The sequence below is a fragment of the Harpia harpyja genome, chromosome 7 (genome assembly GCF_026419915.1).
Source record: "Harpia harpyja isolate bHarHar1 chromosome 7, bHarHar1 primary haplotype, whole genome shotgun sequence".
Classification (NCBI taxonomy): domain Eukaryota; kingdom Metazoa; phylum Chordata; class Aves; order Accipitriformes; family Accipitridae; genus Harpia; species Harpia harpyja.
The window spans coordinates 29257406-29273964 of record NC_068946.1 but is presented as its reverse complement, the minus strand read 5'-3'; the positions used below and the strand labels follow the sequence as shown (position 1 = coordinate 29273964).

General features: G+C 37.1%; 1 protein-coding gene across 11 annotated transcripts in view; it reads left to right on the top strand.

Moving 5' to 3' along the window:
- The window catches only part of NBEAL1 (neurobeachin like 1), a 93860-nt gene that overhangs the window by 66863 nt on the left and 10438 nt on the right, over positions 1-16559 (top strand). For 10 of the 11 annotated variants that reach the window (XM_052791267.1, XM_052791266.1, XM_052791268.1 and 7 more), the window contains 17 exons: positions 1027-1175; positions 2057-2190; positions 3126-3227; positions 4445-4540; positions 4648-4772; positions 6032-6172; positions 6268-6398; positions 7631-7740; positions 8318-8435; positions 9145-9242; positions 9542-9658; positions 10164-10253; positions 11436-11545; positions 12148-12320; positions 12778-12872; positions 14834-14950; positions 15626-15787. In XM_052791267.1, the coding sequence (XP_052647227.1) occupies positions 1027-1175; positions 2057-2190; positions 3126-3227; positions 4445-4540; positions 4648-4772; positions 6032-6172; positions 6268-6398; positions 7631-7740; positions 8318-8435; positions 9145-9242; positions 9542-9658; positions 10164-10253; positions 11436-11545; positions 12148-12320; positions 12778-12872; positions 14834-14950; positions 15626-15787 (2068 nt within the window). Of the gene's footprint in view, positions 1-1026; positions 1176-2056; positions 2191-3125; positions 3228-4444; positions 4541-4647; positions 4773-6031; positions 6173-6267; positions 6399-7630; positions 7741-8317; positions 8436-9144; positions 9243-9541; positions 9659-10163; positions 10254-11435; positions 11546-12147; positions 12321-12777; positions 12873-14793; positions 14951-15625; positions 15788-16559 lie in introns of those variants that run through there. The other variant, XR_008235863.1, reaches the window with a different exon arrangement.

Here is a 16559-nt window from a genome sequence, read left to right as displayed (position 1 = left end):
CCTTAACAATCCAATCCAGGGCTTTGTAGTAGTTCTGAACAGCAGAAAAGTTGCTGTTGGATTTATCATTGTCAACAAAGAGACATAAAGACCCCTAGGGAAAAGAAGGCAGAGCAGATGTTTGTGAGGATTCGTTAGTGTTTCACTGCTCACAGTTGGTCTGAAGCTGAAGCTACAGAATTGTTGAGGCTTTTCTACTACATACATTGGCTATAATTCTCAAGACACAGTCTGCCCTGTAAGGGCATAGACCAGACTGGAACCGGCTCTTGTCCATAGGTGCCAGGGCCATTCCCTATACCATCAGCTGCATAGCACAGATGTTTGCTTGGTTGGCATTAATCTGCTAGAGAGTCCCCTGGGTTTGAGAGCATTCCAGAGAGAAGGCCTGCCGTGCTTTTTCCATGTCTCTTGTATGACTTTAAACAAAAAAAGTGGGAGTGGCGGGACAGGGGGAGATAGCAAATGCTTCACTCTGTTAACTGGACATGAGATGTTCTGCGTGCACCTATGCGTGTCTGTGCTGTTGAAGTGCACTAGAGGTGTGGCACTTCTTTGAGTGATACTGATGCATTTTCTTGTACCTTGAAGGTTATTAAATGCTTGCTTATGATGTGTCATATCTATCAACTTCTGAGCAACCATTACTTCAAATACTTCTGAAGATAAATTTAGTGACATGAACCAGGACTCAGGTCTGCTCTGGGCCAGAGAATTTAAGCACCTAGCAATTAAATAAGAAAGGGGAATGCAGCATCATGTTTTTATACTTAAATACTTTTATACTCAAGTCCATTGTGCCAGAGACTGAAATATCAAGCCTGAAGAGTGATGGTATGAAATGATGTTTGGGAGTCTAATCTGAAACATCCAAGACTGCTGATGGAAGTAGCATCATATAATCATTTATGTTGTGCTTTTAATGCCATTCAGATTTGATTCCTTTTTCTGAACTGTACTCTTACCAAGTACCTAAGCAACTGTATAATCTACCCAACCCCGTAACACTTAGCGGTATTTTTGTAGGGATGAGAAGGATGAGCAAAGTCAGAAAGAAAAGCTAATATTGTCTGAAGACTGTGAACTTATTACAGTAATTGATGTGATACCTGGCAGGCTGGAGATCACTACCCAGCACATCTATTTCTTTGATGGTAGCATTGAAAAAGAGGAAGGTGAGCATGATCAGTATCTCTTTCTTTTCGGTGCAGTTCAGCATTCTGTTTTCAGTAAGCTGAGTTTGATTTTTTTTTTTTTTTTTTTTTGAGAATGACTGTCAAACTAATTGTGAAGAGACAAGTTGCAGATCTTTACTTAAAATTAATATTGTACTTGGTGGTCAGTGGCTCGCTGATCCCTTCAGAATCAAGAATCTGGAACTGTACTTGCTGAGCTGTTAAATTGATTCACTGTTCTTAGTATTTCTTAAAAAAAATTAACTTATTAAAAAATTAATTAAGTTTGCTGACTAAAAAAAGTCACTACCTCTAATTTGCTGCTGAAATGGCACCTCCCTGACAAATAACATTTCACTTGTACATTGATTAAAAAGTATTAGTAAGTAATGATTAAAACGTAGTAGTATGTAAACATTAATCATCTATATTAATTTAGTGAACTTCAATAAAATATACACAGTTGAGTATGAAAACAGTGAACTGAAATGTTTGATGAATAATGGTAAAATTTTCAAAAACAGTGTATCAAGAAGTTGGCCTTTTGGGAATTCTAAACACAAACAGGCTCAAATAGAAGCTTTTAAGAAAGCCAAGGGGTTTGGTTCATATTTTTTGTCAGCAGAATACATTTATAATATGTTCTTGATCAGAAAGCAAAAACAAGTTCTACACTCCATCAGATGTTTCCTGCTGCCTCTTTCTTTCAGCAGAACAATAGCTGAAGTTAATTATATTTTCCTAGCAAAATGGTTAATCAAGCCACATACAAAGTTTGCCTTTCCTAGGAATAACTCTGGGGTGATTGGAAATGATACTGCATTACATCTGTATGAAGTTTTTGATATATTCCAAGTCAATAATCAAAGCGCTCTCCCTAGGGGTAGGTTTTGATTTCAAATGGCACCTTTCTCAAATTCGAGAGATACATTTGCGTCGGTACAACCTGAGGAGGTCAGCTTTGGAGATCTTCCTTACAGATCAAACCAACTATTTCCTCAACTTCAATAAGGAGGTATGGATTTCCCAAATTTCCTTGATTCATGGAATTAGCACAAGTGTTAAGTTCACTGATCGTGTCTAATCTGAGCCTGGTGTCTTTCGTAATACTGTAACACTAGTAGTAAAAGGTTTGCTAGATATAACCATTATGGGAAAGTAGACTGCAGTCTGTGAAAACCTCAGCCTGGTATCTAGAAACTGATTAATTGTGAAAAGATGGATAAAGCAAGATTCTTCTTTTTCCTGTCTCTCTGTTATGATACAGAACAATTATTCAACTAAAGTTACATCAGTAGTAATCTAAATATCTTGAAGCCCACACATCTTTTTAAATATTCTGAGCAAATTCATTACAAAGTAACGGAGACTTTCTATTTTACCACAACATTGGATGGAAATCATTGCTATTTCTATATTTCATGGTTTAGGATTAGTGAATTTTGCCCGCCCCCACCCCAGTCCCGGCCCCAGCCCCGGATAATGTCAGTGATCCGTTGTATGTGGGACTAGCATAAATATCAGAACTTAGGGTGAGTTACATACTAGTATGTCAGTTTATGAATAGCTCCTATAAAATGTTGTGTGTTTGGGTTTTTTTTTTTCCCAAGTAAATAAATCTTTGCAATAGTTTTTAGGGAAAACATTGGTGTAATTTTATGTGAACAGCAGCAGTATTTCCTAGAGGACTTCTGTGGCAATAACGATTTTCTGTAGCATCTACACACAGACACACACACACATCAATTCAGAATATATCTTGCCTTTATATCCTGTAACTGAAGGATGTCATGTCCATCCATGTCTAAACACTTTATGCAGCAAGAGATAGAAGCGTTTAAAAGTGTAACTGTGTTCCTTTTATTTGACATTTTAATTAGCAGAGAAGTTGTTTACTTGTCAGCTTCAATCTCCAGAATAATTTTTTTTAATTAATGCTGTTTTCAACAGGTACGAAACAAAGTATATAGTCGAATATTGTCACTGCGTTCTCCAAATATTTCTGGGACCAGATCTCCGCAGGAACTTTTTAAAGCTTCAGGTTTGATGCAGGTATGAGACTTCAGCATAAATGGTCTAGAGCATTCCTCTACTTCTTGAAGGAGTCCTGGAAGGTCCTGGACTACTGCTTTTACTTTTTTTTCCCCAGTGTTTAGATGAAAACTGCCAAATTCTGTACCCTCAGTCTGGCCCCTGAACTTTCACATGCATATTTTTAGAATTGCTGTGTTTTGTGTTTACAGTCAGTGAGGTAAATGGATAGAGCCAGGCTCTGTTGATGCGATTATAACAAGTGTTCCAACAAGAATGGAAACCATGTAGCAGACTTGCTTCTGTTTTTAGTCCATGATCTTGAACGCACATTTTAGAACTTCTTTTACTACGTGCGCAAATAACTTTCCCTGCTATCTTTTCATGATGGCGCTTTCAACAAAGCCCATGTGAAGATTAAGCAGGAAATATGGTCTTAAGGGAATTAGTAATATTGGTATAAAAGGATAATGTCAAAATGCCTGTATTACCGTAAACATGGATAAATTTTAAATGTAGTAAACATGTTTTTATCTTCCATCCTTTTATGCCACAATTATTGTTTTCTCTGAGGGAGGAAGCTTTACAAATGACTTTTAAAATACCAGAAATACATTGTTTTTTCTTTGTTTCCCTAACGATAAAAGCTATCATGTTGTATATTTAGGTAGAGAAAATATTGTCTGTAATAAAATGTCTCCATCACACTACAGACAGATATTGAGCCCTTCTGAACACAGCTCTGTCTGTCTTTGGTTTAAAATATAATAGTGGAGCAAAGGCACAAGGACCATGTTAGTTTACAAATACCTGTACCATTAACCAATGGGAGAACAATTTATAAATAAATTTTGACCTTAGAACTCTAGTGGATTTCAAAGTTCTGTTTCTGTTTTTCTCAGTACCTGTTTACCTGCCACCTTTTCGTTTCTTTCATTTCTGTTTTTCTTCTCCTTTTTTATTCTGAGGCTGCTAGTTGTCTGCTGCCCTGTATTTAAAACAGTACTGGCATCAATCAGGGACATGATTTCAATGAAATATAGGTAGCACAGTCACTGAGTCAAATGGAAAATAAACTTCATTAGGAGAAATTAAATTTGGACTTTCATACCATTCTTATACTCTTTCACTTGCCAATACTATTCTCTGGCAGATAAATACTGACAAGACATGTAATTAGCAATAGTGGTATCTCTGATATAGTGACTTCCACTGTATCTTTTTTTTTTGTCCTTCAGAAATGGGTGAACAGAGAAATATCCAACTTTGACTACCTTATTCAGCTGAACACGATGGCAGGACGAACTTACAATGACCTTGCGCAATATCCTGTGGTAATTTAAAAAATTAATTTTAAAATTTTTGCCAAAGGTATGTATTTTTTCTATTTTGAAAGATGGATTTTTAATCTCCATTTGACTTTTTTTTTTTCTTTTTTTAGTTCCCCTGGATTTTACGAGATTATACTTCAGAAGAACTGGACCTGAATAATCCTGCAGTCTTTAGGGATCTGTCCAAACCCATAGGGGTAGTAAATGAAAAGAATGCTAAGGCTGTGAAAGAAAAGTATGTATTTGAACACTCAGTTATATTTCTCTGTCTTTTCTGAGCCACCAGGCTAATAACACATTTTAAAAATAAAGTTGTGACAGTGAAATTTTTAAAAGCTAGTTTTATAACATCACAGACGCATTTGCATCAAATCAAGGTTGTTGATTTGTTGTTCCTGCTGCATTCAGATTAGTTGGCTCATGTGGCACTGAAAGGACAAAACTTACTATTGTAAATTTTCAGTTGTTTCTCAGATGTGGAGATAAAAAACTGAAAGCCTGTAGAAACACTTAATTTAATGGCCCAGCAGCTTGAAGAGACATATTGTGTCCCATGTCTGCTTCAAGATAAGGAGTGTGAAATCATACTGATGAGTTGAGCTGCCTGTGCTGAGAGGTAGCATTGATCCTAAATCTATGCTTCTTGCTCTTTTTTTCAAGCATCGATTATTATCTTTGAAATAAAATATAACTCAGTGACTTCTAGCAACTCCTCTGTAGGTAGGAATGACAAGTACTTACACCCACGCATCGGTGTAGCGATCCTTCCTTTTTTGCTAATGTGGGGAGTGTGCTATCATACCAGATTACACTCGTCAGGCATCTTCCAAAACCAGCTTTCTTCTGAAAAATTGGAACATGGAGAATTTTCTTTGAAGGATTAGGCTCTATCCCTGACTATAATGAAATTGGTTCTCTAGCAGTGTGTTTAACTATAATTTCTCTTACTGGCCTTGTGACACTGAGGAATATATCAGCCAGATGGTGGTATAGTACTGTAGAGTGCGTTTGCCAGTAGGAAAGGAAATGGGCATGAGTGTTAAATAAATCTCTTTTCTGCATCCTGACATAGTCACACACATGCTCTTTTTTTTTTTTTTTTTAAATCTTGCAGGAAACTGTCACAAGTCCCTTCAATAATAAATATTCAGCTTAGTGATATGGCCTTTTTTGTCTGTTGTATAAAGTCATGCTAAATCAGGCCCGTCTTGCCCTTTATCCAGTTTCTGATAGCTGATAGCAAATGCCTAGAGAAGAGCATAAGAACAGGTATGCAAAGGCTATATCCAGTGTACATTTCTATCTTTCAGCAGTCTTTTGCTTAGGGACTTTCTAAGTCTGAATTGGAATCCTCATATTTAATAGAACTCAATGTATTTTTCTCTTACAGGTTGCTGTGATCATTTCTTTTGAATCCTTCCCTCCAATAAGTATAATCCACGTGTAAATCAGCTGTAGTGCTCAGTTGTATTTATAAAGATTTATTTTTTTTAGATATGAGAATTTCGAGGATCCCCTTGGGATAATTGACAAATTTCACTACGGGACACATTACTCAAATGCTGCTGGTGTCATGCATTACCTCATTCGGGTAGAACCTTTCACAACACTTCATATCCAACTTCAAAGTGGCAGGTATGCTGTAAGCAAATAAGCAGCACTTTATTTTTCTTCCTTATCATTTTACTGAGGGAATGATCAAAGTCTAACCTGAGTTTTCTGATCCACAGATTCGACTGTGCTGACAGGCAGTTCCACTCTATTCCTGCTACCTGGCAGGCACTCATGGACAACCCCAATGATGTCAAGGAACTTATCCCAGAGTTCTTCTACTTCCCAGAGTTCCTGGAGAATCAAAATGGTAAACTGACTGCTCAGAATATTCTCATAGAAAACTGTTCTTCTATTGTTCAGAAAAGAATTGTTACTAACCATTTGTGGATGCTGTGGAATACTTCTTATTTAAGCTTTATTGTGTGCTTGTAGAAGTTACTTTGATCATCATGCTGGCTTCAAACTGTTTAATGAAGACACCGGTTGTGTTAAGCAGCAGCCTAAACGTTGTTTAAAATTCAGATTGGGGGCTTAAGGATGGCTAAAAATAGTGTTGTTTACCTAATGTAAAATATCAGAGATGCTCATTTGGATGTTTGAAAAAGTTAGCAATAGTTAATACTGATTAAATAGCAAAAGTTGCTACAGATTAGTTAGTATTCTTTTAACTGGGTTCATTGGATGATAGAGTTTGGACATCTTCAAACATGTGAGGTCTTCTATTTGTTCTAGGCAACCAGCATATTTTCTGCTTGTTACTGTTACCTTCCAATGCAGTGTTAAGTCACCTGATTTTAGAGCCATGTAAGGTTTCAGTACCTATCAGAAGGAAAAAAAAAAAAAAAAAAGCTGTTTCACTCCTATGTCATGCTGATTGAAGACAACATCCTGCGTTCTGATATGAGACTCCTAGCCATTTTTTAATTCACACTTACTGCATAGGGAATTGTTTCTCTACCTATTAGACAATTTAAAAATGGATTTGTGTGTTTGCTGCTAATTTAGTCTGCTAGTTACAATCTACTGGAGTTCTAAGTTATAAAAATTGGAAACAGCGAAGTCATGCTTTCAAAAGTCATTTAAGTGTTTAGAGTTGTTCTAATGAAAGCTGGTGGGATTTAAGACTTCTTGAAAGCCCTGATTCTATAATAATTTAAACCTATAGGTAACTTTGTTCTTATGAATAACCTCATTGAAATGTTTTGGACTCTTTATCCTGGTAAAAAAAAAACCCAAACAAATGCAGATATGTTTACAGATAGGTGTGCAAATGATAATGCTACTTTTAAGGTTGGGAATTCAGCTTTGAACTCATTTAGGTGCTTTGGACAATTGTTACCCTGTATCATTTAACATTTTAAACATTCAGAGCAGAACTTAACCTCCTGTCAGTGGAAGGGTTATTGGAGATTTAAATTAAGAATTTTTCAGTATCCTTTCCTTGCACTGAGAAAAGAACACTTTTTAATCTTTATTGAGACATGAAGATATTTGAACTATTTTGTAGTAACTTTTAAAATTCCCCAAATTTTTCACTAGGTTTTAACTTAGGTCAGCTTCAAATATCCAAAGAGGTGGTAAATGATGTTGTTCTCCCCAAATGGGCCCACTCCCCCGAAGACTTCATTTATAAACACAGGAGGGCTCTGGTAAGATGATGTTTATATGTGTGAAGTAATGGTAAAGAAAGTACATCTACACATTGTCACTGTGGCTTAAGTGTAAAATACTGGGACTACATTCAAACTAGAGTTGTGGTTGCATTCGACATACAAGTACCATTAGAACTTTCAGTTAAAAGCACTGTGCATGTAGATAAAATGCTCAAAAGAAAAAAGGAAAGAGCCTGAAGATACTAATCATTTGGGAGTTTGCTGCCCTAAGAGATAAAATGCAGAATTAGGTGGGTTTAGGTGATAAGGCTTCCCTTGCTTTTTATAGATTATTCTGTATGGTACTAGGGAACTAGCAGCTTACCTTCCCTTGCACAGTTGCATTTCAATAGTCTAGATGTGCTGCTTTGCTGTACTAATTTTCCCTCTTACCTGACAGTTACTGCCCTCGACACACATGGATATTCTTAGGCTTCTGCCCTATACATTGGTATATACCTAGTTTGTAGATACTCTTAGTTTAGGATTTAAATCTCTCTCACAGAAAATAGTAAATACTTCAAGAAGGGAGCAGTACTTTTCTTATTCTTACAAAAGCATTTTTTCCTTCTAGGAATCCGAGTATGTTTCTGCTCATCTTCATGAATGGATAGATTTGATTTTTGGCTACAAGCAGAGGGGACCAGCTGCAGTGGAGGCGCTCAATGTGTTCTATTATTGTACTTATGAAGGTACAAAGCAGTATGCTCTCTTGTCATTGTCATCGGACTTGCAGATTTTCAGTATTAGACAGAAAACACTTGATTTGTGAGCGTGCCATACAGTGGCATATGGTAAGGCAACAGAATTATAGATGAAATATGGCACCATAACTTATAATTTATCATCAAATAACCAGAATATTTGATGCTTTGATCGGAAGTTGTGAACCCGAAATGTTAATAAAGTTTTTTTTAAAGGGGGTTCTCTTCCAGTTGCTTGTATTTTGTTTCTAAAAGTGCTTGGGGGTTTTTGTAAGTTTCTCATTTGCTTTCTTAAAAGCATTTGTGGAAAGAGGTTTCTTGTGGTTTAGGAGTCAAGGCAAGTTGCTTAAAAACAACAAATATTGAAGACAAATGTTAGTCTGTTAATTCCAAAGGTGAATTTTGGGTGGCTTTTGTGTGCAACTTATTGCATGTGTGATGTAGATTAAATTCATTTGATAAGACAAAAGCCTGCAATTCTTGCACTTACAGATACACTTAGAATTCCACGTGCAGAGTGGTGTTTCCAGATCGTATTTTACATGGAGACATTGTCTGGAGGTTTTTCTGGGGTAGAGGGTGATAATGCTGCAATTAATTTAAGTTTTGCAACATTTGTTGACCATATCAGTTCTCAATGAGTTGTTTGGATTATGTTCTTTTTCCATTTTTTCTACCCTTCATCGTTGTGATCTAGGGGCTGTGGATTTGGATGCTTTAACAGATGAGAAAGAAAGGAAAGCTTTAGAAGGGATGATAAACAATTTTGGACAAACTCCCTGTCAACTGTTAAAGGTAATGCTTTTTGTTCCATCTCAATCAGACCTTTGTGGTTAAATCCAACTGCATTACAAAGGACTTCAGAAAAAATGAAAAGATAATGGTTTGTAATTTTAGGAATGTTAAGTCTTTGCCACTTTACCCTTTGTAAAGGTCACACTGGTGGAAATTTAGCAAACCATTTTCAAAATAAATTAGTTTACTTTAAGAAGGGAAATTAGGTGCTTAAGAGTCTGTTTTCCCATTGACTGCCAATAAAATTCTGAGTTGATAAATTAATCCAATTTGATATTCCCTCCAATATTGTCTCCTAGGAGCCCCATCCACAAAGGCTGTCAGCAGAAGAGGTAGTGCAAAGACTAACTAAAAGTGATACCTCTACTCTGAATCTCTTCCAACACCTCACTGAACTGAAGTCATTCTTCATAGAGGTAGATATGTTACTTGAAATTGTTTAAAGTCTAATCTGAAACTGCTCATGTACTTGAAACAAAAGGTCACAACCTAGATGAAAATAAACTTGCTTCCTATTTAAAGAAAATATTTTAAAATGCAATTTGTATAAAATGAGCTCTGTCTTTTTAGTTAGCTTCGTAGAGGTTGAATCCCATAAATTTGTATCTGCTGGCCACTTGTGTGGGTCTTGTTTGAGTGTTATCTACCACACCAAGAAAGCTAAGAACATCACTGGTGGTATCTGAGAACTCACTGAACTTGGTAGCTAAACTCACTGATTCAGGACAGAGTCAGGGTTTCATTTACAGTCTTTGTAACAAAGCATACTTGTGTGAACTGAGTATGTGTGTACCGGTGCCTTAGAGTACTGTAGAGGTTTGACATTGATTCCAGAGGCTTTGGGTCTTACTCTTTACAGGTTCTAGATTTGTCCTTTAGCTCTTGGATATAATCAGACCCAAATCATGTCCTTTCTCTTAGGGAATCAGTGACGGTGTGCCCATCGTGAAAGCTGTTGTCCCCAGGAATCAGTCACGTTCCTTTATTTCTCAGGGAAGCCCAGAGATCTTGGTGAGTTGCATGTGTCAATAATGTTCTTAGACTGCAGACAGTCAAATAGGTGTATTTTTTTTTTTCATACAGCTTCTAGAGAAACACTTCTTAACTTCTTGTTCAAATGTATTCCTTTAACTTACAATGAATGTTAGCTAAAAGTTAAATATTTGTCTTCTGTAGGGAAGCAAGGCTGATTTGTTGAATGGCATGTAAGAGCTGATGAGACATGAGTGTAAGTTGTAGTGAGGTGTATTGTAAGTTGCCCACTTGATCCACTTCCATGGCAGCAGTCAATTTCCTAATGCAATGCAGCCCAGCTTTAAAATGACAGGATTGAGTTATTAATGGCATCATGTTTGTCATTATTATCCAACCCATATATTAAACTATACCGTATGTGGCATATACACACTCCAAAGGCCTGCACTGTTTCTAAAATTAACTTTTGCACTAATACAAGTGCTAGTACTATGGCAGATGGCCAAATGATGAAAGGAGGAGAGTGGTTTTGTATTTACATCTGTATGTATGGTCTGCATACTGGCCCCTGTGCAATAACACTTACATTTTGCAGGACAGAATATTCTTTTCCAATATTCCTATTTTGTAGGTCAAACTTACTGTCCTGGCTTGATGTGGTACGTGCATATGTCATTTGGAATTTGGACACATCTAAAATTCTCGTTGTGTTTTTTTCTAAATATCTGGTGAAAATAACCTTGAATATTTAGATTCCTGTCTTACTTTCTTGGAAATAGAACTAGTACATTTTTTAAAAACTTCCTGTGTTAATATGTTAACTATTAATGATTACTATTTCAAAGAAGAGAAGCAGCAGCTTAAACTAAATGACTGAATTGTAATTAAATGTTTGAGGGGTTGGTTGGGTGGGTTTTTTGGTTTTTTGTCTCCTCCCCACCCTCCCCCCATTCAACTTCTCTGACCTATCTAGAACATACACTGTTCTAACTTGGTAATATGTACTACATGTGGATTAACTCATCTGAGCTGATTTTTTTTTTTTTTTTAATTTGTGGGGGAGGGGCATGTGTGCTTTTTTCTTTGTGGTAAATTCTAAAGAAGCCTATGCTGGATTTTATGCAACCTCCATTATCATCAAAGGCAAGCAGAAAATATACCTCTGGGTTTCACTGATTTTTTTTTTTTTTTTTTTTTTTTCCTATCAAACTTTTTTAGGTAACGGCAAGTCTGAACTGCATTATTGGAACTCATGGTTGGCTACCTTATGATAAAAATATCTCCAACTATTTTACATTCATCAGAGATACCACAGTGACAAATCCCAAGTAAGCAACTGATGAGGAGAGGTGCAGATGAATGCATCTACAGTAATAAAATACAGTAATTGTTCAACAATCAGTGGGTTGTACTGTTTCCATTGGCCGAGTTTTCACCTAAGAATGCATCTTCTGATGTTTGTTCTAGTAAAGAGTTATCTAAGTGGCATTTCAAGGTTCTTCATTCTTAGAGCTACTTCTAATTTTTTTCTAATTATCAATCATAAAAACTCATCTTGGAATCTGAGATAGGCAGTCTTCATACTTCCTTACACTATAGTGCAGATGTACGTGGTGGTTTTGTTTCTTTGGTTTTCAGAAGATTCCTTTTTTTCTTTAATGTTACAATACTTAGTAGGGACATAAGTTGTCCATACAGAATCAAATTGCATAAAACACTGAAAAGATCTAAGGTGAAATCTTGCTTCCACTTGCTGATGGCAGTGGGAGTTTTGTCATGGATATCGGGGGCCAGAATTTCACCTATTATTTTTTTTAGATATAGCCTCTTCTATAAATGGAATTTCTTATTAATTTTGAAGGATATAGGAAGTGCAAAATACATTGCTTTGGACTAAGATTACTCTTACTTGCTCATCATTTGCCTACAGAACACAACGCAACATGAGTGGTCCTTTTGCACCAGGGCTGGAGATCACCTCTAAGTTGTTTGCAGTATCCCATGATGCAAAACTGCTCTTTAGTGGAGGACACTGGGACAATAGCATCAGAGTGACATCTCTTACAAAAGGCAAGCTGATTGGACAGCACATCAGGCACATGGGTTAGTAACTCTTTATATTGTGAAATGAAAGGTTTTATGTATTGTTCCTTGGTGTTTGGTCTTTTTGGAAAGAATTATAGCCAGTGCACTTGGGCAGACAAGCATAGCAGTTATAAAGGAATGGCAGTGTAACAACAGAAGAATACTTGAACTGTGATTATATGTAAACACTTGAGCATGGCTTTTTAGTCATTGTAGTGATGGTTTAATGTAGTTTCAAAATAAGGCTTGACTGCTGTTTTTAGGTAGCAAAGCTGATTAAGTCAGGTTGGTACACCTGGCTGTACAATGACTTCATTGTTTAATACAGTGTCATCAGCCCTTATCACAGTAGAACATTTCATGCTGACTGCAAATCAGGATACATTGTTGACATATTGCATGCACATTGTCACTCTGTGGGAAATTAGTCATAAATATCTATGTGATAACTTCCTGTTTTCTTTCCTTTATCTAGATATTGTGACCTGCTTGGCAATAGACTACTGTGGAATTCATTTGATTTCAGGCTCCAGAGATACTACCTGTATGATATGGCAAATAGTTCAGCAGGTAGGTTATTTAGGCATACTCTGAGAAGCAGTTGCTGAATGCTTTTTTGTGCTTCTGTGTTTTGCTGTGATGGTTTATTGCTTTCCTTTCTTTCAGATTTGTAGGGAAGATAGTCCACTAAAATTGATTAGCTTAGTAATTTTGTTACTCCCATTGTCTTCTGTGTTTGAAATATTCACTATACACATTGGTTACTATATAGCTGAACCACAGTATTTCAGAGGCAATCTTAAAGATTTCGTAGATTATTTTCAGGATAGGCAAATATTATCCCCCATTGTATAGATGGAAGAGCAGAAGAAGAAAGACACTGCTTGAGACTACCGGAATTAGTCAGAAAAATGTTTATAGTTGAGGATTCTTACATTTCTAGGCTGCTGTTCACTCCAGTAGTTGCATTATAACATTGCGTTTCCTCTGTGGGAAGCACCGATGACTGCACTAGGAGTTAGCAAAGACAACACTAGTCTGTTACCTGGATTTACGCTGGCGTTTTAGAATTCTTTAATTTTGGTCTTGTGCTTTCACACAATGAAAGTGGTTGTGTGATGCATGTGTGTACTTGCACTCAAAATGTGAGGCCATTTCCATTGTTATGCATTTAAAATGTTCATTTCAGATTGCTGCATTACAGATATACAAGTAGGGTTAACTGCAGGGGGGAGCTGTCATGTTAAGGACAGTACATTTGGTCAGGTCACCTTCTTATCATTAAACTGAAGTCAGCACATTAAATCAGTGAAGTGGTGCATAACTGCATGTGTTTTTGAGGAAGCTGTTTTTATGGTAAGAGTATTTATAATTCCTTCAAGAAGTACTTTATACCAATGGTGTGTGGTCAAAAAGGTGAGACAGTGCTCACAACAGTATTTTTTTGTCTCAAGCAACGATAAGTGTTGGAAATTTTTTAGTTTATTTATCTTTTCAGTGTGAGTTAAATAAGTCATCCTCTGGAGATTATCTTCATTTCTAATTGCTTTTTGTTAATTTTTTTAATGAATTTTTTTATTTAATGGATACCTAAATGATGTTATATGTATGGTAAATTCTTCTTGTGAGAGTTTTATCTTGGTCTTTACAAAGTGGCAGCAATGGACTGCATACTGTCACTTCCATTCTACTTGTCTGCTCTGCATTGTCACCTTCTTTCCCAGCTCTGCATTTTGACACTTGGTTCTGCATTCCTGCACGCTTCAGGCTTTCAGGGCTTGGTTGGCAGTCAAATTTCTATCACAGAAATGCGAATAGAGAGTTCTCTGCAGAACTCTTTACTGTACCTTCTCTCTAAGCACAGGTCTTACCTTAGAACTGGTTTGAAAATAAGTCTGTACATGCTGACAGTACACTCACTGGAACAAAAGTACTGAACAGTTTTGACACCCTGTAGTCATGTAGGAAAATGACTATTTTTAATGACCGTTATTGCAAGATTTCCTTTGCATATGATACTATTGGTAGTCACTGAGAAGGATTATTTCCTTACTTTTTCTTAGAAAATGGAAGAGTTGCTGTAATATTAAACAAAATAGCTTTCAGCTTCTTTAAGCTTGGCTGTGAAGATAGTGCTTAATTCTAGGGTAAACTGTAAGAACTGAACAAGCCCAGATACACAGGTGAATAAAAAGTGGGTGGATGCGTGGGTGAACAGCTCCTGTTAGGACTGTTGAATGTGGTCCTTGCACACCTGGACATCCGAAGGAACAGAAACAAGTCAACTAAGTAACTCTGTCTTTCACATCCACATTGTAACTGTATATTCATTCATTCTTGTGATTTCAGTAAATAGGGCTGCTGACATAAAAGGCAATAAATTGAAATTGGAATGGGTGAGTTATGCCTTTGGTTTTGGCCTATGTCAAATATACATCTTGCACAACTGATACTGAAGATACCAGAAATTTATTTTTTGTTTGTCCTTCAGCTGCAAGAGAATGTGTCATTGCACTTTTTGTTACTCTCAGGGAGGAGTGCCTGTAGGCCTGGCACCTAAGCCGTTACAGATCCTTTATGGGCATACTGATGAAGTTTTGAGTGTTGGCATCAGCACTGAACTGGATATGGCAGTGTCAGGATCCAAGGTAAGCATCTTCATACTTTTCCCTTCTTTGCCTCTTCTCTACTCAAACCATAGAGCATGTTTGAAGTTGATTAAGAATAATACAAAAAATGTGACTATTTCATGATTTTTTTCTTCAGCCTTGAGCATCAAGAAGATATGTGCCACCTCCCTTGTTGCCTGCTTAAATCAGTCTGTCTCAAACTGCTCTGCACAGCATAGGCCTCAGCTACCATGTTGTGTTATTCTGCACAGATGAGCTTTAACATGTGTGGACTTACGTGGGGATCTTAAGCTTCTCATAGAAACAGTTCTGTGACAGTTTCTTCCCTGCTTCCTTAACCTTGAAGGTTCTGTGCAGCTTACTCATGCTCTACCTTACTATACTACACTGGCAGGCTGCTGAACTCTGACTCTGTACTGCACATAATGCCTACTCATAAATGTGACCTATGAAATGGCTGATTTGCTGCCTATCCATCCCCTTGTGCCCTGTTTGCATTTGTTTTTTCATATGCCTGTAGTGTATGGCCTTGAGGGGAAGGCTTCGTGTAGAGTTTCTAATGCTCAGGAGTCTTGATCTCCAGTTAAGGATTTAAGTGCTTTCAAAATACTCCCTCTGTATTTAAATATTCTTTCTGTGTGTTGTGGTAACTTACCTGCTGAGTAACAACTTACCTAAATTTGGTCACTGCAGGATGGGACCATTATTGTCCGCACTATTCGGAAAGGTCAGTACGTGAGGACTTTGCGACCACCTTGTGAGAGTTCCCTCCTCCTGACTGTTCCAAATTTGGCTGTGTCCTGGGAAGGCCACATAGTTGTCCACACCAGCATAGAAGGAAAGACTACTCTTAAGGTACTTAGGTTCATGGAATACCTCTGTTTCTTTTGCTGAAGACTTTAATCATAAACGTACCTAACTTTACCTTATTTCCTAAAGTAATGAGGCTTTTTGAGCATGCTGTGTCTGTTTCCTTATTTTTTTTAATTTTGCTAGCCAATTTGAATGAAATTTGATTAAAAGATAAATCACAGATATACTGTGCTCCTGTAAGTTACATGAAAATGTCCAGACACCTGCAAGGAAGATGCCCAAGCATGCACTATTGAATCTTCCTGGAAGAGCTGCTTTGAAATGGAAGACTAGGGAAAACAAGTTCCACTGTGCGCAGAAGCAGAGGCTTATAAGGGGAGCAGTAAGTTCTGGGTGCAAGATGTCCAGTGACTACACTGATGTTCCTTAGTTTTGGATTGGAGAGATAGCTATAAGGTCCACAGTGTAGCTTATTCTGTCTCTTGAGTAGCTGTGTAGATGCTTTAATAAGGGTAGAGCTGTTATGTTTTCTATGAGCATGGGAAATTTCTTGGAAGACAAATTTATTGGATGTAGGTGTGCTAGCTGCATTGGGAAGATGGGGAGAGAAGAGACCAAGGTATAGTCAGGCTGGAAGAACTTAAGGTGGTCATGTTAGCTGTGTCTTTAATCCATCAAAAATTCATTGCCTTGTCCAGAAAATGCTTCTAGATCTAGCTCTGTGCAAATATACTTGTTTCCTTCTGCTTTTCAATTTGGGGTGGGCAGAAGGAGGATGGCAGCAGGGCTGAAGGTAAGAGTGCTCTCTTTCCTT